This window comes from Colius striatus, chromosome 23 (assembly GCF_028858725.1).
Source record: "Colius striatus isolate bColStr4 chromosome 23, bColStr4.1.hap1, whole genome shotgun sequence".
Lineage (NCBI taxonomy): Eukaryota > Metazoa > Chordata > Aves > Coliiformes > Coliidae > Colius > Colius striatus.
In genome coordinates, this window is record NC_084781.1 from 3903518 (window position 1) to 3925908 (window position 22391).

Genomic DNA, 22391 nt, shown 5'->3' on the forward strand with positions numbered 1-22391 from the left:
AACTCTACTCCCTCCCACATTTGATCCTTCTTACAGAAACTGTGAAGTTTGTCTTCCCTGCTGTCACAGCAGAAATTGAGTATCTGAGCTAGTTTTTAAAACTTGCTCACTCACAGCACCAGGGTAGAGCTGAAGATATGCTGTAAAGGTCTCTTTGGCTGCCTTAAAATGGCCTTTGGGAATAACTTAATTCACACTTCACAGCAGTCATTGAATGTAGACAACCAATTTCTGCTTGTTTTGGTTTTTTTCTCTCCTCAGTGAAGCATATATCAAATGCAAAACTAAATCCCTTTTTAGGATTGTTTTCCTCCCGTAGAAACTCCAACAAAACCACAAAGAAATGATTCCAGTTAGACAAAATGCTTTAATTGTGCAGTTTATCAGCTACAAAGAGAATAAAGACAACATATAGATGTGAGTGTATTTGCTGTTGTGAAGAGCATGTGTGCTTTTCTCTGAGAGTCTCTCTTTAGCCCTGGAGTGACGAATCTGATTTTTTTCCATGCTGGATTTTTACTGCCTCCAAACTTAACTGTTTTGATACTGAAGAAATCCTCTTTGTCTCCTTCAGAGGTAAACATATATATATATATTACTGCTAGAAATGAGCTCTACCTCACCCACATGACTGGTCTTCACTATTAATCCCAGCTGATGGTAGGGAGGGGCTCTTCTGGGAGGCAGCCATGTGGTGAACATTGAGTGCAGTGTTTTCCCCTGCTTCTCTCCTTTTCAGACAGGCGAAATTGTTGTGTGCTGCCGTAGACGTGAACTCCTTGCTGCACTGCCTCTCTATCTCCCCTTTCTCCAGAAACTCGAGGGCCTGAATTACCAGCCACGGAGATCTAAAAGCTCTCACTGAAGCTGGAAGGAATATAGACAAGGAGATGCATAGCAGAAGGGAAGAAAGAGTGAAGTTGGTTATTTTTCTGGCACATGGATGCAATTACGCTCAGTGCATTCCAGAGGCGTTCATTTGAATCCTCTGCAGGTCTGCCTGCTGTTCCTGGGAGAAAGGGAGAAAAAGGGAGGCAAAGTCCCTCTTGCTTGGAGACGGAATGTCTGCACTTTCCATTCTCTTTTTAGGTAGGTTGGCTTTTTGGTTTTGTTTCATGTTTTAATCCAAACTTCCGTGTGCCCTCTCTTGCATGGCTGAAATTCATTTGTGATGAGCTGGAGAAAGAGATCTGTAAAGAAAAAACTTTTAGGGAAGACTCCCATTAGGGTTCTAATCCTTTTCTTGTTGCTTTAGCAGGAGGTACATAGTGATCTTGTAATATCTGGGCTCGTTTTTGAGAAGTGGTGGCTGAACAGACTCCTTTTCGAGTGCGTGCTTCTCGTTTAAGAGGGCACTGCTCTTAAGCCATGAACTAACGGGAGGCTCCAGCCTCTGTGGCAAAATAAGGTGAACAAAATGTCTTTGTTTCAGGCATAGTGTCAAATTTGTTTAACTCTGTTTTGATTTGCTTGGGCATTTAACATTCAGATCTCAAAATAATAAAGGGGGTATTGTTTCCAATTGATGCCTAAGATGAGAAACAGATGTGTTGAAGTATAAGAGGGAGGAGTTGGGGGGAGAAAGGATGAGAGAAGGGAGATAGAAAGGGGGAAGGCAAGAAATGGGAAGAAAGAGGGCTGCTGAAAGAAGGGGAGGAAAAGAGGTAGAGGCTGATGAACAGGAGAGAAGTGGAGAATGGGGAAGGAGATATTGGAGACATGAGAGTGAAGGCAGAAGGGAGGGTTGAAGAGAGCTGCTTCTTAAAACTATAGCCTATGGAGAAAAGAGTTTGCAGCCCTGAGGTCTTTGAGAGGGCTTGCCTACAAGACTGACTGTGATGCAGCCTGGGTTTCTGCATCTCCAGAGGCACTGTAATGTGATGAGTGAGCTTCCTTTCTGCTCACCAGATCATGCTGACAGGCAGACAGCTTTGAAATCTTTCGTGACTGGGCAAGGGCTATGATTCCTGAGTCTTCCTGTTCCCCAGGAACCTGAGTAAAGGTGTAAAAGAAGTGGGTTGATCTTGGATTCCCTGGGAAAAGTTGAGCCCCAGGGAGTGAAGGACTGATGTGGTTGGACACAGGTAGAACAGAGATTTTGGACACTTATGAAAAAATGTTGCAGGGGGTAGCCCTGTTCTGAAGTCACATAGAGATGGAACATGGACTAGATGCTTTTCTAGGTATCTGAAAGACACTGTAGAGCTGCTGAGTATGTGTGTGGTTGCTCACCACAATGCCCATGGAGTGTTACTGGTGATTCTCAGACAAAGACATGTTCAATGTGCCAGAATCAGTGTGTTATATGATGGAGTTGGCAGAGCTGTTGTATGAAAAATACCTTTTGTAGCAATATAGCTGAGCTCTGAGCTCCAAACTCTGAGGTCAGTGACTCTCTTACAGCACTATCCCAGGGGTATACAGTGTCTGCATTGAACACCAAGGCTCTGCACTGGGGAAAAGGTTATGGTGCAGATCTTTCCAGTGCCTGTTGGCATGAGGAATTGGGTCTGACAGCGTGCATTTGCCCAGGTATTCACCAGACTTCCAGCTTGAAAACACATGATGATACAGAAGCAGCTCTGCTGGGTTCAGCAGTGGCAGGTCAGCCTGGGGCTTTGCTCTTGTGTACTGACTCTGGCCTTCTCTCCTGCTATAAGAGCACAGACAACCTGCAGTGTGTCCTATCACATCTCCTTGAGATCCTCCTCCTTAAGAACTTGCAGTGCTGCAATTGAGCAAAGCCAAGAGCCACTGCAGCGTTATTTAAAATAAAAAGCACTCCTGTTCCTAGCCAGGTTACTGGGAAGTTTTACATTTGCATGGAATGCCTCTGCCTGCAACTTAGTAAGAAGGAGGGGAGACTGTTTTAACCACCTGAAAAGTAAGCTGATAAAACTTACCTCTGCTGGTTTTCCAGGTGTTTCCTCAATTTCTAGCAATAACAGTATATTAATATGCTTGCTATTTCCCTTTTTTCTCATGGCTCCTTTTCTGTTGCCTTTGCCTGTTTGTTTTATGGTGTACTTAGAAGCTTTGGGCAAGGATTTTTGTCCCTTATTTTTACAGCACTTAACAAAAAAAAAGCCTTGACTCAGGAGCAGAGTACAAAAAGGGGAATGAATCTGTGAGTGAGATATTTGTTGTGTGGATTTCACTTGCTCTTTGTCATTGGGTTCTGAAGGAATGCAAATGTATTTAGCTCAGACTACTCTCCCAAGGGCAGCTTCATCTAATTGATAATTGACAACTCATTTCTGTTATGAAGACTCCAAAAGCAGACAACAAAACATCAACTGTAAGCAAGATGCAACCTGTTAGGGTAGTGTGAATTTAATTCTAGGACAGGGCAAAGACCTCTTGAATAAAACACTTCTTCAGGAATACCTAGGGAAAGGGAGCAGAGCAAAGCAGTGAATCCATCTGGCTTCACATCAGGGGGAATTCAAAACAGCTAGACAAAATCAAGTTGCTATCTGGCAGAGTATCAGGGTTAACACTCCTTGTGAGACACAAAAATTCTTCTAAAGCCAAGGATGGTTTGCATCAAGTATTTTCTGTCATGACACTTGATAAGAAGTGGCCTATTTTTCTCTACTAGTGCTTTGTTTGATATGAAATAGTTTGCATTTTTAGCATCTAAAAGTGTTTATTTTGGGGGGTATTTTTATCCTTTGTTTTTTCCATTTTATTATGAGGAAGAAAAGGAGAAAACAAGGTAAACTCCCAGAGTGAGGAAAAGCAGCACACCAAAATTGAGATGAGGAATTCATTTTATGGGAAATGGTGCCAGGGAGTGAATGGGCAACTTTTCTGAGTTTCCCATGGAAAGCAACTGGTGTTTTGCCTTTTTGCTTACCCTAAATCTTGTCTCTTCCCTGTAGAATTAGTGGTCTGTTTCTGTGGGGTACCCTGGCCCACTTCAGAAGGACTTTTTGTGCAAGAGCAGCAAGATTTCCAGAAATGTCATTGCACAACTGGCTTGGAGATATCCCCATGTTTGTCCTCAGGATCACAAAAAACAACCCTGTTTTCCTCAAGGCAAATACAGGGCTTTATAGGGAACTCAGCAGGTTTGCAGTCTGGGATTTGTTTTGAGTTTTCAGGAACTGCCTGAAAAGAAATGTAAACAGTCACTCTGACAGCCCCAGTGTGTTTGAGAAATCTTTTGTGTAGAAGTGTGCTTGCTACATGGAATTAAATGATTGCAAATGTGTGTCTAGTGCCAATGAGATGGGGTGCTGCCAGCTGCTTTCTGTGCCTCTTCTCTCCAGAAATAGTCAAACTATACCTGATGTTTCTAGCTAAATCAGTCCCTTGTGTTAGCCAAGGTAGTGACCATTGCTTGTCTCATGTATTTTATACACTTTCAGAGCAATCTTGGCTCACATGCACACGGTATTGTGCCTATCTTGCATGCACTAACGTGTTACCAAAGAGGCTGCTTTGGGTGCAGTAGGAACTCAGTGGTACCCTGTCTGAAAGATGAATGAGTCTTTTTTAGTTCTTCCCTTCCCCAAAGCTGTTTCTTCATCTGTTTTTAGAAATGGTTGGTTTACAGAAGCAGCCCAGCAAAAAGCCAAGGGTGAAGTCAGGTCGCTGAGGTCTGTGAATAGATTCTCAAATGACAGGACAGTGGAGGATGCAGAAGTGGCTGTGCAGGCAGCACAACAATGGAAAATGTGTGAGGTGTTGCAAAGTCAACAGAACTGAGGAGGGTGGATTTCTATCTTCTTCATCTCAGACTCATCTCCCTTCTGTCTCCTTCAGTATTGCTGTGTGGAGTAACAGCCTATCTCTACCAGGCAGGGGTTCAAACCTTGCCTGAACCATGCTTTTTCCTGGGCAGAATACAGAGAAGGTGGATGCAATAGTGACTAGGAGCTCTAGCAGTACATTAGCAACCCAGAATAGAGATGGTCTTTATTCCAGAATCTCACCAAGTACTAGAAGCAGCAACTGGGCAGAGTGCTGTTGCTTAGCCTTTTTTCTCAAGCTACTTTCACCTGACTCATTGCCCTGTCTCTTCTTTGCAATTTGTTGTAAAGAGGACTGGGCAATTTCAAGATGCATTGAGGATAGTGAATGTGACAGAAGGTCATGAAGCAAGTCCTGTCCTCATCTGCACCTTCATCTTCTCAAGGAAAGCACTTGGCAGTTAAAGGTAAATGTTGTACCTCAGCATTTCTCTTAATGGGCCAGACCCAGATTCATGATAACAGAATTACTGTCCTACAGGAGTCAATATACATTACAGGATATTTTCAGCCTTTCTCTCCTACGTGGCTAACATCCACTTTTTGTGGCTGGAAAATGATTACCAAGTCTTAGGGTATGTGTCTTGTTCCCAAATGACTGGGGAGAAAGGTTGAAATTCCACTTAGTGCCTGCAGTTTAATTGCCTTTGGTAGGAAAAGGTCAGTGAAAATTTTGTTGTGCTTGTAATAAGCACTGGCAGAGGAGAGGCTGCTCTTCTGGAAACACTCTGTTGAAATGGAGCGTGCAGAGTTAGAGGCAACTGATGACCATGACTGGGCTGCATTTGGTCTACCATAACATTGCACTGCTGCTGCCTTTGTAGCATGCTTTGTGCTAAGTGTCACATGTAAAGCTTTGGGTAACTCAGTCTAGGAGAGACATATTGGCTAGAGAAGTATTTCATGCCTGTCTAACAGGAGGCAGCTGAGATGCAGGTGAGTGCACAGTGCCTAAAGGTAAGGTAGCAGTTCTGTTACATGACCCTCACTGTTCCACTTCAAGCTATTTTCCCTTTAATATGTCCTCAAATATGGGTAGAAGTAGTGATGGGCAGATCACTGACAGACAGCTAAATCCATCAGCTACAGTTTATGAAGCTGAGGTCCTTGAGCTGCCATCTGGAAGGTTGACTCCTAAGCAATGGGAAGGTTTGACTTACCCTTTCTTTTGTAACATAGTTAATAGAGTATTAATGGCTTTTTAATACCAGTGTGCTGAGAAACTGCACTCATGGTGTGGTCAACTGCTGGGTTATCAGAAGAGCTTTCACAGGAGCAAAATTCTGGCTATGTTGAATGGTAGGTAGGAGCTCCCTGTCCTCCTCTGTGGCTTTTGATAAAGAGGTATATTTGTATATCTGCCTTAAAGCATGCACACTGGCATTCACTCAAATGGAACTGCTCCTTATAATCTTTTAACTAGCAGTAGTGGCATAGTAACTCTAACAGCATTGTACTCTGTCAGTGGAAATGCCTCTCAAAGGCTGCTTTGTAGAGGGAAGTGGTGTGTTTTGCTGGAGTGTCTGAAGGTAAAACAAAGTAGCAGCTCACAAAATGCATCATCATGGTCAATGCATGAGCTGAGGGTCTAGAAGCTGGTCCCTGCTCTATTCCAGATCTTGGCAAGTCACGTTGGCCCCTCTTCAGCTCTTTTTCCACTGCTTTGAACCTTTTACTCTCTGGCTACTTAGGCTGTATGTGGTTTTGAGCAAGGAGTGTCTTTCCCTATGTGCCTGGATGGCATCTGGTACCAACTGGGCTGATAAGAAGCATTTCCAGAACCACAATGGGAAAATGAGTGACTCCCTTCCCTTCCCCCATTTGTGCCTCAGCAAAAATATTGGGAGCTAGGTGGTTTTCCAGTATTTGGAATATTTGAGATGCATGCTGGCAGAGACTCATAGTTCAGAGTGCTTAGGCTATTTTTTGTTTCTCAAAGGCTTGATTAAATTTTAAAAGCCATAGTTATGTTTAATACAGACGTGAACCTTTATCTATAGGGTAGGGCTGCAGCCTGCCAGGACTGATGGGGTTGTTTGTTGTGTGCAGAGGGAAATCTTTCCTATAGCATAGCATGCCTTGAATATTGAACAGAAACTGTCAAGCACTGGTTTTAAAAAAAATAATAAATAAATGGCAGGGTTTTCAACCTTGAAGGCAAATCACTTTCTGACTTCATTGTTTAAATTTAGGTTTTGTTTTGCAGGGGGGATCGTTAGACTTGAAGCAAAAGCCTTATAGCCCAGGGACTGTCACTTCTGATTACTTCCAGTGACACTTCCAATTATTTCCAATCACAATTCCAGGGACAAGAGGAAAAAAGGAGCCACGTTCTCCAACATCAGGGCTTTTGTTCTGAACAAAGGACCATTTATCGAATCTCTGCAGAAAAAGGTACATAGGCCAGCTTTGAAACTCTGCTGTGGCAGGGTAATTCCAGAGCAAATCTGCTGAAGTGAGACTCGAGGCCAGTGTCTGGCAGGGTGCTGGGAATCCTGCTGTGGATCCTGCCTTCTTGAGTAATATTAAGGAAATTGCTTCATTTTCCCCAGGCATTAGCTGGCACTAGGACTCATTTCAGTGCAGCACCGTGCAGCTTCAGTGCATGTCTGCTAAATGCTCTGTGGGTCTTGTAAGACATGAGCACGCGAAAGAACTGCTTGTGGAAAGCAAAGGGCTTAGTGTGCTCAAAATGGGAAAGAGGCTGCTGAGGGAACTTGACTGGCTTCCAGGTACATGAAGAGTTTAGTGCAGTGTGTTTTATCCAGTGATGAGCCTCAGCTATTGTGTCCTTCACAAAGTGAAGCAACACAAGATTGCCAGTGGAAGCTGGAGGACTACCTAACTTTCAGATGTCTCTGGTAGCATGACTTCCACCTGCTCAAATGTGGAAACTGTCTTAAAAGGGTGTCCCAGCTGTCAACCACATTTAGTGAAGCCTCTGATTTCCTTCATTGTACTGCACTGTGAGTGAAGTTGAGCCCACTGAGGGTAAGAGTGACCAGCAACTGCGTGCTTTCTTTGCTTTACAGTGGTCCTTAAACACCCCAGCTAAGATCAGGACTCTGCAAACACTGGGGAGGCTGTTTACATTGGACTTATAGATGATGAGCAGCAGATCTGATCTGATGTTAGGAGCCAATTAAGGAACCTGAGTCAATTAACAATGGGAGATGCATACTGGACGTGAGCAGCTTTTGAAAGCAGTGTCAATTAATACTTAGCTCCATGTGGTGACTGAGGATCCTTGACTCTGCTTTTGAAGTAGGAATGATATGTATCAGTCATCTGTCCCAGTGGTGTTCTGGTGATCACTTATTTACCCTGTTGTTCCTCAAATGGTTGTCCTTATCCTCATTTTTCTGTGTTGGTTGTGGTCTGCCTGGAGTTGGATGTCTCTGGATGCTGCCTGTGCCAGGACTAGTGTGTCTTTTTGTAGCACTGATGCTGCTATAACATACTAACACTGGGTAGTATTTACCAGTTGAGCACAGAGCAGACCACAGAGATTTTTGGCAGCAAAGATCAGAAATTCTATTCCAGATGAGCAGTTTGGCATTATTCTTGTTCTGAGACCTTCAGAGTATTCCTGGTCATCAAGGCCTGGAGCAGGTTGTTTCCATTGTGATGAGGTGGCACTTCATCTAATCACCTGGAAGTCTAATTCCAGTTGTGGAACTGTCCTACTGAATTCATCCCATCTGGATGGATGTTTCCATAGAACATATTTGTCTTGTTCTAATGTGGTCTGTGCTGTGGGCAAAAACCCCTCTTCCATTGTTTCAAGCTCTTGTTTGGAGACAAAGGGGATTTTAACCAGACAAAGCATGGCTTTGCAGCTGACAAATACTGTGATTTTTAATGTATTATTTCAAAATATCTCTTCCAAAGGGGAACTTTAAGCAACTGTAAGTGCTTTCTGGTCAAAGCAGCATCTATAATGTCTAGATTCTGTTCTGGGTTTGGCCAGTGACTCAGTGATTTAGTAATTCAGGCTCCATTTTTAAGTGCCTGTCAATATTGAGTGTCTCTATTGCAAGTGTTATAAAGAGCACTTCTGAAGAGGCACAAGAGCTTGGTCACACCAACTCTGTACTGTCAGGTATCCTTGGAGCATTCCATGTTTTGGGGATGCATTTGTAAATGCTGGTTTCAACTGCTTTGTGCCTCAGCTACCCTTCTGCAGACTTCAGTGTGAGAGCATTAAGATGTAGCACCCTTTCCCTTATGAGCTGTAAAGTGCTTTGGAATTTGGCAGCTCCATTTCTAGTCAAAGTGATAGCCTAAGATCTGTCAGGCACTGGTTTAATGGGTAAAGATAACACTTCAGTTCTGGAACCTTCCCATCAGTGTGGCAAATGGATCCCAGCTTGTCTGGCTTTGTCAGAGCTCCTTCTATTTAGCCCCAGGCTACCCCTGGAGTAAACAGAAGAGACAATCTTGCAGCAGTTAGTTAATTCAGAAGCAATATGACCTGGTACAAGAACAGCTCAAAACTCTGAGCTTCTCTGCTCTGGAGCTGATGGTCCTGCATTGCACAATACTTCTTCCCTCTAATAGTTGAGCTTGCATCTTTTTCCCATTTAGTAATGCCCTGGGCATGTTGCTTCCACTGTGGGATAGCAATGAATAGATACCCATTAGTAAAAGCCAGTGAATGCAGAGGAGGCTGCAGTGTTTCTTTTCCTTTCCAATTGACAGCAATCTCTTTCCTTCCTCCATATCCTCTTCTGTGAAAGCACCAGAAAAGAGGAGGAAAGCCAAAACCAGAATGTGAATGGGATAAACTGGGCTTTATTGCACCAGACTGAACTATTTAGGATGATATCTTCTGGGCCTGTTTCTTTGGTGGTTTGCTCTGTTCCCTACAACACTGCAGATGTGAAAGCATCGCCATCCAGGATGTCTTAAATGCCAATGATACGTGCTTTGAGTGTGCTGAGGCTCATTACATCCATATCTTCTCTTGTGGTTTTGGGCTCATAAGCCTTTGATGGGGTCTGGGATGTTTGCTTCTGGTGATGTAATCCCCCATGCTCCATGCTACTCTCTGCTTGGTACAACCTCCTCCCTGGGCCACATACCAAGCTAAGATAAGTCAGGCATAAATCACTAAGGGCAGCAGACCAGAGCATTGATGTACCTGGCTCCTGCTTCTCCTCTTGCTTGGAAAAGGCAATAACAATTAAGCACCTCCTGACAGCCTGGTGCATCTATACCTAGGTCATGGCCCAAAGTGAGGACACTAGGTCTTCAAAATTGAGCAAGTTCTAGGTCTGAGAAACTAGTAAGTTAGAGTGAATCTTGTCACTTTTCAATCTGTAATTAAGCCACTCTCTAGATTTTAACATTATACTGAATCACCTAATTAATCTTGATATTGAATAATCACTAAGTACTGCAAAGCTGAACATTTTGCACACTGAAAGCACCTGACATACTGAGTCTGGCACAGGAACATCTTTAGCTCTGTTCCTGCAAGGGAGGAGCTTATTCAGGGAGAAATTGGCACTGCTTTTCCATCCTTGCTCCTGATGTAAATGCTTCTTCATTTTTTTATGATCTTGTATAAGCAGAATGGAGGAAAAAATCCACTGAAAGAGCAAATTCTGTTTCTCTAATCTATTCTGTGGAATAGATTGGAGCTGAGCTTACTCAGTGTTCTCCTTGAAAGGATGTCTCCTAGCACCCTTTCAATATGGCTCTGCCTGGCAGTATGATTTAATTGTCCTGAATTTAGGAGTTATGTGACCATTTTGGTGTTTATTGAGTGTATCTGAGTCTCTTCATCCCTTTATGCCTTGATGTCCCAGCACCAGTTGGTGTCATTTCTGTTGTGACACTGGGCTGTGAGTGCTTTAGTTCATGAAGGGGAGATGAGGTGTGTGGTCTCCTTGTTACTAAAAATTGATCTTACAAGCAAATGAAGAATATGTGATGGGTGGAGGTTGTCAAAGGGGGTCTGTGATTTGCTTTCTCTGGATAAGGTCTGTAAGTAGCCAGGTTTGAACTGATTCTCTCTGAAAGGTGGGAAGGACAATAGTAGCTGTATGTTCCTGATCTTGAGGGAACAGCCCTGCTCATTGCTTTAAATCATTCTGGGGTTTTATTTTTCTGTGTCAGCACTGTCAGAGCCTATAATCCTCAACTGAAAGAGGCCATCCTGCCCTACCAAGAGAAAGGACTTAAAGTGAGGAATCCCCTTCAGCAAGGATGTGGCAAGCAGACTGACAATGTTAAACCAAAAAGGAATAACATCCTGAGCCAATATGCATAATATTAAGGCCTGATTATGATGCAGAATTAAACAAAACATGACTTTCTCTTGTACAAGGAGCTGGTGGAGGCACAGGATGGGCAGCACTTACAGCCAGCCATGCATTATAACACCAGTAATTGAGCAGGTAATGATTATGCATGCTTCATAAACACCCACCATCAGTTATGTCCATACTGTGCAGACAGGAAAGACTTGATGTTGCAGAAATAGGACATTTTAAATAGCAGTCACTGTTCATATATCCTCTACATCCCCCTCTGATGCAGGAGTAGTACATAATATATGAACATTCAGAGTAGATGCCAGGGAAAATGTCCTAGGCAGCTGTGAGATTAAAGATACTGGAGAATTAGACTTGCATCCATCCTGAGTCGTGCTGTATGAACGTTGAGAGGTTGGTTGTATGGGCAGAGGAGCTCTGTTCCTTACCTGGCTTTCAGGTCTCCTGGAAGACTAAGCAAGACACTAACCTTGTGCTTCAGGTGGAGATAGAGACTACCTGTAGGAAGCACAGTGTGACTTAGTGTATAGGAAATGACATGAAAGACTTGGGTAGTATCTTTACAGCAAGAGAGTCGTTGTTGTTTGTAAGGGGAAGAGATGGGAAGACAGCAATCTGTGGCTTCAAGTTCTATTGGTGACTCTGTAGTCTACTGGAATGAAAACTTTTCACTGGCAATATTCAAATCTGTTGTTCATTAACTTGTCTCATCTTGACTGTAATCCCAGTAGGTGGTTTTACAAGTCCTTTTGGAGCCTTGGTTTCCCCATGTGTAAAAAGGGAAATGTCTCATTATAGACTGTGGTTTATGGGTTTTAGACAAAATAATATGAAGTATTGGTAAATAATTGGATCTCTTTTTTTTTATCAGCCTGCCCTTTCCAAAGAGCTTATAGCTGCTGTCTGCTTGCATTTGTTTCATGCCACTGGGACACAACTCTGCTCTGACAGAGCCAGCTCTCAGCATTTAAGGAAGAAGAGTTTGACATCTTTAGGAGCCATACACATCCTTACTTCAATTCTTTATAAATTTTGTAGGAAATACACTCAACCATACTTCCTAAAAGAGGAAATGCTTGAGACCTGTCTCCTGTGTTTAGAATAAACAGAATCCAGATAATTTAATCTAAGAAAAATGTTCTTTTGAGGACAACCAGCCTGAATAAAACATTTCTGAGCAAACCCATGACAATGTCCCTCTCCTTGCACCATCCCCCACTCAAACAGCATTTTATATCCTGAAGGATGCCAGAAGCAGCTCGCTGATCAAGGGAATTGGCCTCATCAGAAACCAGACTGTAAATCTTACTCAGGATACCCTGTTATGCCTGCTCTGATCTTGCAGGTACCTGTAATCATCCCAAAAGATCCTTGAGGATCAGTCAAGACCCTGCAAGTAGGCACATCCTATTTGGGTTATTCTGCAGAAGTGGCATTTAGACCCATTGCCTGGCAGACTGATACTTTGGTTTTGTTTCTAGATGTTAATGAAAGCCAGATGCAGAAACTTGTGTGGTCTGGGGCCGATGAACTGCTGTTATCTACACTATGGAGCCATTTGATTTCTTTCCCCTTCTTTACTAGGCAAACATAATAAACTATTTTCAGTGCAACTTTTCTTCTTGCTGGGCTGAAAAAACACAGGAGGCAGAGACTGGAAGACTAAACTCAGGCCTGGAATAGGGAAATGGGGGGGTGTGTATTTGCTGTCACTCCAGATATGGCAACCAAAGAGCAAAGAGGCATGTTAATTGTCAGTGCAAGATTCACACATTAAAACTATCTGGGTGCAGTGCCAGCATCTAATAAGCATGTGCTACAGAATAAGAGGAACTATAAGGGTTAAGATACCCACTTAGCCTGTTATCTTGTTTCCAGTTATTAACAGGAGCTGTTTTCAGGGAAGGAATAAGGGAACAGTGTAAAAAAGGATCTCTTCCCTACCCATTTTTTCCCTGATATTTATAGTCAGCAAATGGCTAATGTACTTATTTAGCCATATATATACCCATAGGCTTGCCACAGTTTTTCATGCCCTTGGTTCAGTTCTGTGAGGTATCACAATTGCATCAGACTCTGACAGATGCCTTGGAAACTCTGCAATAACCCTAAGAAGTATTTCATTCCCCTTACACAGATTCAGCCACTGAGTCAGTCCTGCCTGAGAGCAAATGTGGAAATAAGGAGCTAGGACTGCTAGACCAGATGAGACTAGTATCTAAATAACTTGTTTCAGTCCAAAATGGTTCAGTATCAGGTGGAGTGAATTTGTCAGCTATAATAATACAGGCTGGATCATTTCTTGGTTTGATAGAGGAATTGAAACAAAAATAGGCTGGGGAACTTGTTGAGGAATTTGAGCTTTGGGCTTTGTGGAGAGTTTCGTGTAGTCTCAGGTGGTTTTGTGAGGAGCTGACCTGCCAGATCTCCCTGCAGCCTCCCAGCTCTTTTTCTCTGGTTGGTTCAGGACAGAAATGTGTAAATAATGAGAATGTGGTGCTTTGTTTAGGAGCTTGTGCCTGGAGTGTCTTGCTTAGTCTGGGTCAGGGTAAAGGTCCTTGCAGTAAGCCCCTGGCACAAGGCTGCTTTTCAGCTTGTTGAAACAATGCAGATGAGTGATGTTTAGCTCAAGGAAGGAATGTGGACTGTTTAAGACTGAGAGATGACTCTGGGCTGTTCTTGCTGTCAGAGATACACAAAGCTCTGTCAGAATGTGCTGTGTGGCATCTCCTGGCACCTCTAATGTTTTACCTGCTTATCTTTATAACAAATGTGGGTGTTGAGAACTAATATGTCCATGTGAACACAAACACAAGGATGACACGGTGGACACTGCCTGGATGAGGAGTGAGGGTGCTGTAATAGATTCCCTGAAAAGACACAGAGAATGAAACCCATCAAGTTATGTAAATCCCACCTCCCTGGTTCTGAATGAGCCCTGGATCCTAACATCAGCTGACAGCTGGGACTGGTTCATGTTAAACCTCCCCTTTTCTGCATGGAGCCTGAGATCAGGGTAGCTCCCACTGTCCTTATTAGATAACAGTTCTCAGAGGAGTCTAATCTAGAATACAAGGGTGTTTAAGAGCTGGTAGCTAAAAGACAAGCCTTGAGGAACACAGGATAGATGCTAAGGTTCAAGGACTTACAAGGGAGTCACTGAACCAGTCTATAGTAGGGCTATTTCTTGGAAATAGATGCTAATATTACTGCAAGCTGTCAAACTGTGCAAACACCACAAAGTTCTGTGGTCTCTGCTGTACTGAAAACCTGGATGATCAAAATTCATCTGTTCTGGCTTTGACAATCTATTAATAGACGTTGTGTTTCATTCTTAGAGCTGTATTGTGGGTTGAGACTTCACCAGTAATATTGGAACTGTGCACTCAATGTCTCATTGAACTCTTATGGACTTAAAATGTACATTCTGAAGTGAAACTGCAGTAGTTCTGCAGCACTGTGTTGTGCATCACCATTAAGTAAGGTGGCAAGTGCAAATGTGGGTAGACAAGTGTATAACGATGAGTGGGCCAAGTCAGCTCTTAGACTCTAAAAAAAGACCATGCAAATGTCTGACTTACCTAAACAAACTAAAAAAAGAGTCTGTTTTTCTTATCCATCTAAATTTTATATTAGAATAGAGGCCTGATTTATCCAGAGTCTTACAATTTATTCTGAAGATATGTACAAAGCTTCTTTTGTTGCTTTGAGAAGCCCCAAGGGGTTTGAGGCTTTGTCAACTTCTCCAGCTATTTTAAAAAAGCTTAAACAGAAGTTTATGTAGAAACAACAGGAAAAATTGATACCCACAAGATGTTTTCAGCCTGAATCAAGTGTTTAAAAATGCTTCACTTTCTGGACATAAAGCAGCTAGTTGAATGTTGTATCAGGAGGAAAGGTGCTTTAATTCCTTTCCAGAGCAGGAGGCAACAAGCAAGCATTGTGCATGTGTAGGTATAGAGTATGCTCTTGCATTGTCCCTCTTTTTGTGTAAGTTCTGTGCTGTTTCTTTCCCCATCTATGTGCTGCCTCTCAGTCTCTGCCAAAGGCTGCACAAAACCACAGGAATTTTGAATCCAAGTACAGACATTTAACTTTGAATGGTTTTGAAATTAACTGAGGAGTTAAAATCCCTGTTGCTTTGCAAAAATTCTTCAGCTGTCCAGTTTTTCCCCAGTCACTTGATAACCTAAAGATTTTCAGTCTGAAGTCCTCTTCTATGAGCTTCTCAGCTTCCCCTTGTCTCTTGTACACAAATTTTCAGTTACCCTGAATCACCACTCTCTTTGTTATCCTCTACTCTATGCAGCATCTAAACAAAAGATATCCTTGTCTGAGGGCTTAGCCCAATGTAAATAATATTGAGCCACATGTCAAATAGACATCTTTAATTAGCCAAATTATGTAGTCAGAAAAACAAGAGTGGAGGGGATTTTTTTCCTGAGTAGTAATCTGTCCCTAAACATAAAAGCCTCAGACGCTCTGTTTCTCAACTCTGAAATAGATCCACCACATCAAGAGCCTTACAATAGCAGGGAGGCACCAGGCTGCTGCTTGCATTTGTGGCATTTCTTTTTGATTGTTTAGTTATTTGATCTTAAAAGTTCTTTGGGGGAATCTCCTATCAGCTCCAAAATGTGGTTGTGCTGGTAAATAAGAAGCAGTGACATTAACAGTAATTGACATTAAAGTGTTGTGACATTAAAATGAATCATGTTTGATGGATGGTAGAGACTCAGTCCACTGAGGCTCCTGGGTTCATGTTTTAGCAAGTTTTGACATTCATTCTCCCTCTTGGTTCCTGCAGTGGTTGTGTAACTGCCTTCAGCAGCCACCGCTCCCGAAAGTTGTGGAAGGGAGGGAAAGGGCTTTTCTCAGAATTCATTGCTTGGTAGCTTGGAGTGTAAAGGCTTTTCTCTTCTCCATCCAGTCACCTAGTGTCAGGTTCTCAAAACCAACACAGTACTGGTGGCATTGGTTTCCTAAGTAGCAAGAGGAGGCTGAAGATGGAAGGCACCACTGGGATGTCAGCAGCAGAGCTGATGGAGTTCTTCTGGAGCCTTTGTTCTATGGTAGTTTCAGGCAGAAGAAGCCTTGTAAGAAAACCTGACTCTTGCAGTGTGAATAGGGATTTTTTTTGTTACCTTTTTAGAAAGAATGGGAAAATATTTCATTTTGGTAGAGGTTCAGAAAGAAACAGTTTCAGTTGCCAGTTCTGCTCCTGTGGCACCAGCACCAAGTAAAAAACTGACAGTGTTTTTCTTCACAACCTGGAATTTCTCAAAGAGCTAGGGAGGATGTGGTATAACCTGACACCTATATTTTACAGACAAGTTCTTTAGGAGCCAGGAATATGATGAGTGTCAGGAATAGCTGATGGCTGGTCACTATTCCCATGCTTACTTTATGAAGCAAGAGCCAGGTGTAATTATAACAGGCTGCTCTCTTCCTTTGGGTGGCTGAAGCTTACCTAGAGATGTTCCTTCCAGGCAGGGAGTGACAGGGAGAGATGCAGCATTTCGTTTTTTTTCAAGCATAACATTTCCCAACTTCCTTTTTTAGCCATGTGAAGCTTGAAGGGGCCTCAGAAAAACGAACCAATGTATTGGGCAAGAAGCCAGCTACCTCCTTGCAGCTTGAGCTGTGTGCTGGCTTCACTTTCTGTCCTATTTGGAAATGAGAAGTAATGAGCAGACATGAGCTGATTCTTCCCCCCTTCCCCATTGTGGTCTCTATAGGGTGCCAGTCTCTGAAGGCTGGCACAGTGGGCATGCAGCCTTTTTCTGTGGCCTCTTTTTGACTCACCAAGTGGTAACTTGCATGAGATTCGATGCATCTTAACTTTTATAAGAAGCCAAAAGACTGTTTAAGTTAATTTAGCTGGAGTTAAAGCTTGGCCTTGTGGTTAGAAGCACTGAGAAATTCCTGCCTTTTGCAAGCTGCCAGCCAAGAGATATTTCCAGTGTGTAGTTTAAGTTGGATGCACCTTGTGAACTGCAGATCTTATTCCCCACTCTGACACTGATTCCTTCTGAGCTTGTTGTTGTCTTTCTAGTCATCTATGGGAAAAATTGAGCTTTCAACATCTTTTTCCTTTGCTAACAGGAAACAATGAAACTTAGGAGCTTCACTAAGGGGCTGTGAAAAGAGCTCTGAGATCTTGGCATGGGAAGGTTGGGGATGAGGGTCATGATTTTGTCCTTTTCATTGTACAGTGCACACAAATCACTGGAGTACCAGTGTGGGAAGATCATGTTATGGATGGTTTTGCTTATGAAATCAGAACTAATTAATTGACTGCCACTGGTTAAAGTCCTAACATTAAAAACCTGACACTTTATTGAATATACCATTTCCTTGTCTTTACACTTTTCCATTTCTCTTTGGTGATACTCAAGTCCCTGAGGAGTAATAGATAAGCTTGAGTGTCTGGATGTGCAAGGTAAACTACAAACAAGTTACAACTGAGAGTGTCTTGCTGGCTGGTTTGCAGAGGTGCTGGACACCTGCAGCAGTGCATGTCCTCACTGAAGGATCTGAGGGTGAGCAGCATCTCGGAGAAGCAGAGAAAGACCAGAGTGTTCAGGGTAGTGTTTTTTAACCTAGTCTTCCTTCTGACTGAAAATGCCTTAAAGCAGGGGGAGAGAAGCTGTGTCAGCTCCTATTAAAGAAAATAGATTTTTCTAGAGAAGCCAAACCAGCAAAAACCCACAAGTACTGCAGAGATTAGCCAAATATTTTAGCTGCTTTTTGTGGCAGTTTTGCATCAAGAATACTGGGAACGTTTGATGAAAAACTAACTCATTGGAACACTCAACTGTAATAATATAAGATGATTTCAGCTTGCAGAAGAGCATGCTTTGTGAGAGAGAGAGTGCCTCCCTGCACACCTGGGTTTATCTGCATTTCTGGGATCACCAATAGAGTATGGAGACAAAGCAAAGTGGAGTGTTTGAGCTCCCCAGTTCTTCCTTCAGTTCCCCAAACCAGAGCACTGCTGGATAACATACTATGCAAATATTGAACTGTTACCTTAGCACATTTGCTTTGCCTATTTTTTGCTGCCACTTTCTGTGGTCAGTGAATGATTTTCATTCTTTTTCTGGCACTTGGAAATAAATTTGTGTTGCCCAAGTAAGTATTGGGGAAAACCAAATGTTAAATAGGTATCTTTACTTGTAAGTTCAGGCAATCAAGAAATAAGCTCAGGTGATGTATCTGATCAGTTACAGCAGCTTGTTTTTTCCCCTCATGTAGAGAGAAAAATAAAGACTGGTACTGGCATGAAACTGGAGGCAGCTGTGACCTGCTCACAGATACTGTCAGCAGTAAAAAGAGGTTGAGTTCATCAAATAAATGATGTGCTCAGTTATCCCCACAGACCACACATGTTAGGAGAGATGGGGTTTATTGTAAATGTGGCTGACAGATGGCTGACAGACGTTACAATGGACATAATCATGGAAGACCCCACCACCCTGATCTAGCAGCTGTGTACACAGCTTGTGTCATGGTGGCTGAAACCAAACTGTGGCATTTAGGACCTTCTCTGTAGCCAAGGCAGTGGGAGAGGAGCATTATATGCTTATTCTTCTGGGCAGTCTAAAAGTTGCAGTGAAGCAGAAAGGTCCAAGGCTTAGGGAGCAGACTTGAGTCTCATGGGTCTGTCCTTGACCTCCTGTAAGTCTTAGAGCTTGTTATAGAGCAGTATAGATCAGAAGGGATTTCTGGGGGTCTCTGGCTTAAAGCAGGGACAGCTTACATCAGGCTGATCAGAAATTCAGCCAGTCAAGTTTTGAATAGCTCCAAAGATTCTGACTCCAGAGTCTGTGAGCCAGTGTTCCAGTGGTTGACTGCTCACATAGTGAACTGATTTTCCTAATATCAGACTGGAATTCCTCTTTTTAGAGCTCCTCTATTGTGTCTTACACATTTGTGCACCTCTGAGAAGTCTGGCTTTGATTTCTCTATAGCTTTGTTGTTCCCTCTGTAAGCTTTACATATGCATCCCTGAGGCATGCAGGTTTTTAACATAAATTGAAAAGGACAGAAGTGAGGCATGGAAAAGCTTCAGCATGTCTAGGAAACCTTACTTCTACATCAGGGCTTGAGGTCTTTTTCTAGCTTGAGCCTTCCTACCAGGAAGATGAGATGGATTTCTTGAGAACTCCCCACTGCCAAGTCCCCCAAATCAGTCAGTAGAAATTTTTCCTCCATTACTTCTCATCAGACAGTACAGACCCACTGAGATCCTTGTTTTCATGGAACACTTGTATTCCTGCACTAGCTCTGGGGTACTTGTGTCCATCTCCCTTTGCAGATAAACTACCTGGGGTTTAGAGGGACAATATGAATGTGAGTCAGAAATGTGCCCTTACAGCAAAGGGCAACAGCATTGTGGGCTGCATCAGCAGGAGCGTAGGTAGCAGGTCAAGGGAGGTGATCCTTCATCTCTCTGCAGCACTGGTGAGGTCATATGTCAAGTATTGTGCCCAGTTTTGTGTACTCCAGTTTGACACAAATATTCTGGAGTAAGTCCAGATAAGGGTCACAAAGGTGATTAAGGGACTGGAGTCCCTGCTTGGAGCAGGGCATTGGACTAAGGCACCTCAGGACATCCCTTATGACCTCCACTGTCCTGCAGTTCTAAAGAAGTTATGATGAAACCGAGGTCAGGAGTTCTACAGATGTTGATTGCCTTCAACAGCAGTGTTAAAAGTGACCCTGAAAGTGATCCATACACATCCTGATCACCACAAAATCCAAAATACAGTTGTCCACAAGATAGGAGCAATGTAATCTTATTTTTGGTTCTCACACTAGCCGTTCTCCAGCACTTTACAACATTTAACATCTCCTGCTTTGTAAGTCAAGGCTGTTGATAGGAACACTTCATGATGTTGAGGAAATCAGTTGGTCAAGCTGTGGTAGGGTCTTCAGTCTGAATGAAAAGATGGGAAAAGTTCAGTGATGCTTTTAAGTTGGTCAGACCTCTTAGATATACTGCAAAGGAGGGTGGAAATGCAGAGTCCCAGCAGTGGAGCTTGTCGTGTGTGCTGCCTGTTCCTCCTAGGCTTAGTTCTGTATACTTCACCTGACCTTTGCAGTATGTTTCTTGATAAGATGCCTGACCTTTTCACATCCAATTAGTAGATTTCTTCAACTGTTGCCTGGATCCTGTTTTTTACCCTCCTCCCCCTTCTGAATCCCTCTTCCTGTTCAGCATCTTGGAAACATTATGCTTGCTCACCAGAGCTTGTAGCTCTCACAGGGCTGCTTTGCTCTTGGAACGCTGGTACCCAATGCCTGTTTTTGTGAAGGGCTCAGCCTCTCCAGTCTTACTTAGGGCATCCCTCACTTCAGGAAAGGGACAAGTGCCACAGGAGAACTAGATTGCTCTTTTGTGCAAAGGTCACAGGAATATTTGGCCGGTATGATGCTTGCATGTTCTCATTCAGGGTTTCCCCTAGCAATGGCCCAAGGCTTTTGCAGACTTTGTTGCTCTGCAGAGCCTTTGGTATTTGCAAACATGCAAAATATATGTAAGATGTATTTCAGCTGCTGGCACTGCAGTCCCGTGGTGAGCTGAGAAGAAAATCTGCTTCCTTACCCATCTCATGCCCATTGCAGAGGCAGTTTTTTTGATATGACCATTAGAAGTAAAGTACTTAAGTCAGCTCTGAAATCCTGAGCTGTTTAACTCTGGAATAGTTTCCCTCCTTGTTCTCCCCCCAACAGTTGACAGGTTTTATTTGGCTCAAGTAGTACTGAAGCTTTGGTTTAGTCTTTCCACCTGCATGTTTGGAAGCCAATTAAAACTGGATTTGGAAAGTCAGTACTTTGAGCACATTCCTATTTCTGAAGGGAGCAATATGCATATACTTTCTGGTTTAGTCCTTCTGCCTTTTCCAAACATCTCACATGGCAACTTAAGACATGCTTTGAACTTTTAAAGTAAGACTAGGGTTTTGCTATATCTCCATTAAGAAAGAAGCATGGGTTTAGAAGCAAGTAGACAACTGGAAACAAACAATATGCTTTTCCACTTGTTTTTAAACGTTCCTAAACTTTCACAGAAGAAAAAAATCAGTAATTCTTCATTTTCTTATGTTGTTTCTTACTTTGCAGCACTTGATCAACTTGATTAATGTAACTTTATTGTATAGTCATATCCTTTTTAGGATTGTAGGCTGCTGTCAAGTGGAATGGGTCCAGAAGTTGGATTTCAGCCCTCAGCTCACACACTGTAATGCTGTGGGTAGTGGAATCCTCCAACTTCACCCTGTCAGTGCACGAGGATGCCTTAGGTTCAGCTGTGCTCCCAGCAGTCACTGGGAAAAAGTATATGCAGGAATTCATGTTTTGTGTTAAATAATACTTCTTTCCTTCCTGTGTGTAAATTCTCAGTCCTTTTCTTGAGAATCACTTGCAGCAGCTGTGCAGTGTTGTCAGTGAAAATAGCTGTTGTGTTCCACGTTGGAGAGCTGTCTCTCTGAAGGGAGGATGCTTTCCAAATGATGCTTGTCCATTTGAAAGGCAACACAAGTTCTCACGAGTGTAATATTCAGTCTAGTCTTTGGCTTGTAAATGTTACTAGGAAGAAGCTCAAGAACATTTTGAGCACAAGTCCTCACCAAATGCAAGGTCAGACTTCCTTCAGTACAATGCTAATTCAGATTTAGCATGTAAAGATTTGGTGAGTTGTCTGTGTGATGCCAGCTCCCTAAAATGCAGTAGGTGAGCGTCTTCCAGTGTTCACAGGGCAGTGTGCATTCCTTGGTAATCCCCACTTGGTCAGTTTGTAGCTGTGATATGGAAAGTTGGAGTTAGAGAACTCCACCTCCGCTTGTCTAAGACCTTAGTGTACATGTCCAGATGCTGTAACTCCTGGTAACAGAGGGAAAAAATGAGGGGAAAGATGTATCTGATCTCAGAGTCAGCTTGCAGCTGGTATGCTGTTGTGCCAAACTCTAGGAAACATGCAGGGAGAGAGCTGAATCATAGTGATAAGATAATTAAGACCTGATCCTCCTTTTTCCTTTGTTTCATACTGTAGCTAGTGCAAGGATGAGGATTAAGAGAATGAGATTTCTTCAATTTTCTAACTTCTGATGGGTTCAGAAAATACAAAGTAATTGATCCTAACTATTATAGCACTGGTGAGAGAGCAGCTGCAGGCAGCTGTGTGGGCAGTGTCTGTAACATAAGTCTTACAGAGTTAAGCTGGTGTTGTTCCTGGTCCTGTTCTCAGACCAGAAGACTGCGCCTCGTGTGCTTCTCAGAAGTGTTGCAGAGTTTAATATGTCTCTTTCACAAGACTTATGGGGCTGATGGGGAGGAGCTGCTGCTGCTG

General features: G+C 42.9%; 1 protein-coding gene across 1 annotated transcript in view; it reads left to right on the forward strand.

Annotated features, from left to right (window-relative positions):
* The first annotated feature begins 978 nt into the window (after nt 1-978).
* The window catches only part of CLMP (CXADR like membrane protein), a 38365-nt gene continuing 16952 nt past the window's right edge, over nt 979-22391 (forward strand). The window contains exon 1 of the mRNA XM_010200351.2: nt 979-1089. Coding sequence (XP_010198653.2) covers nt 1062-1089 — 28 coding nt within the window. The 5' untranslated portion in view covers nt 979-1061. The remainder of the gene's footprint in view (nt 1090-22391) is intronic.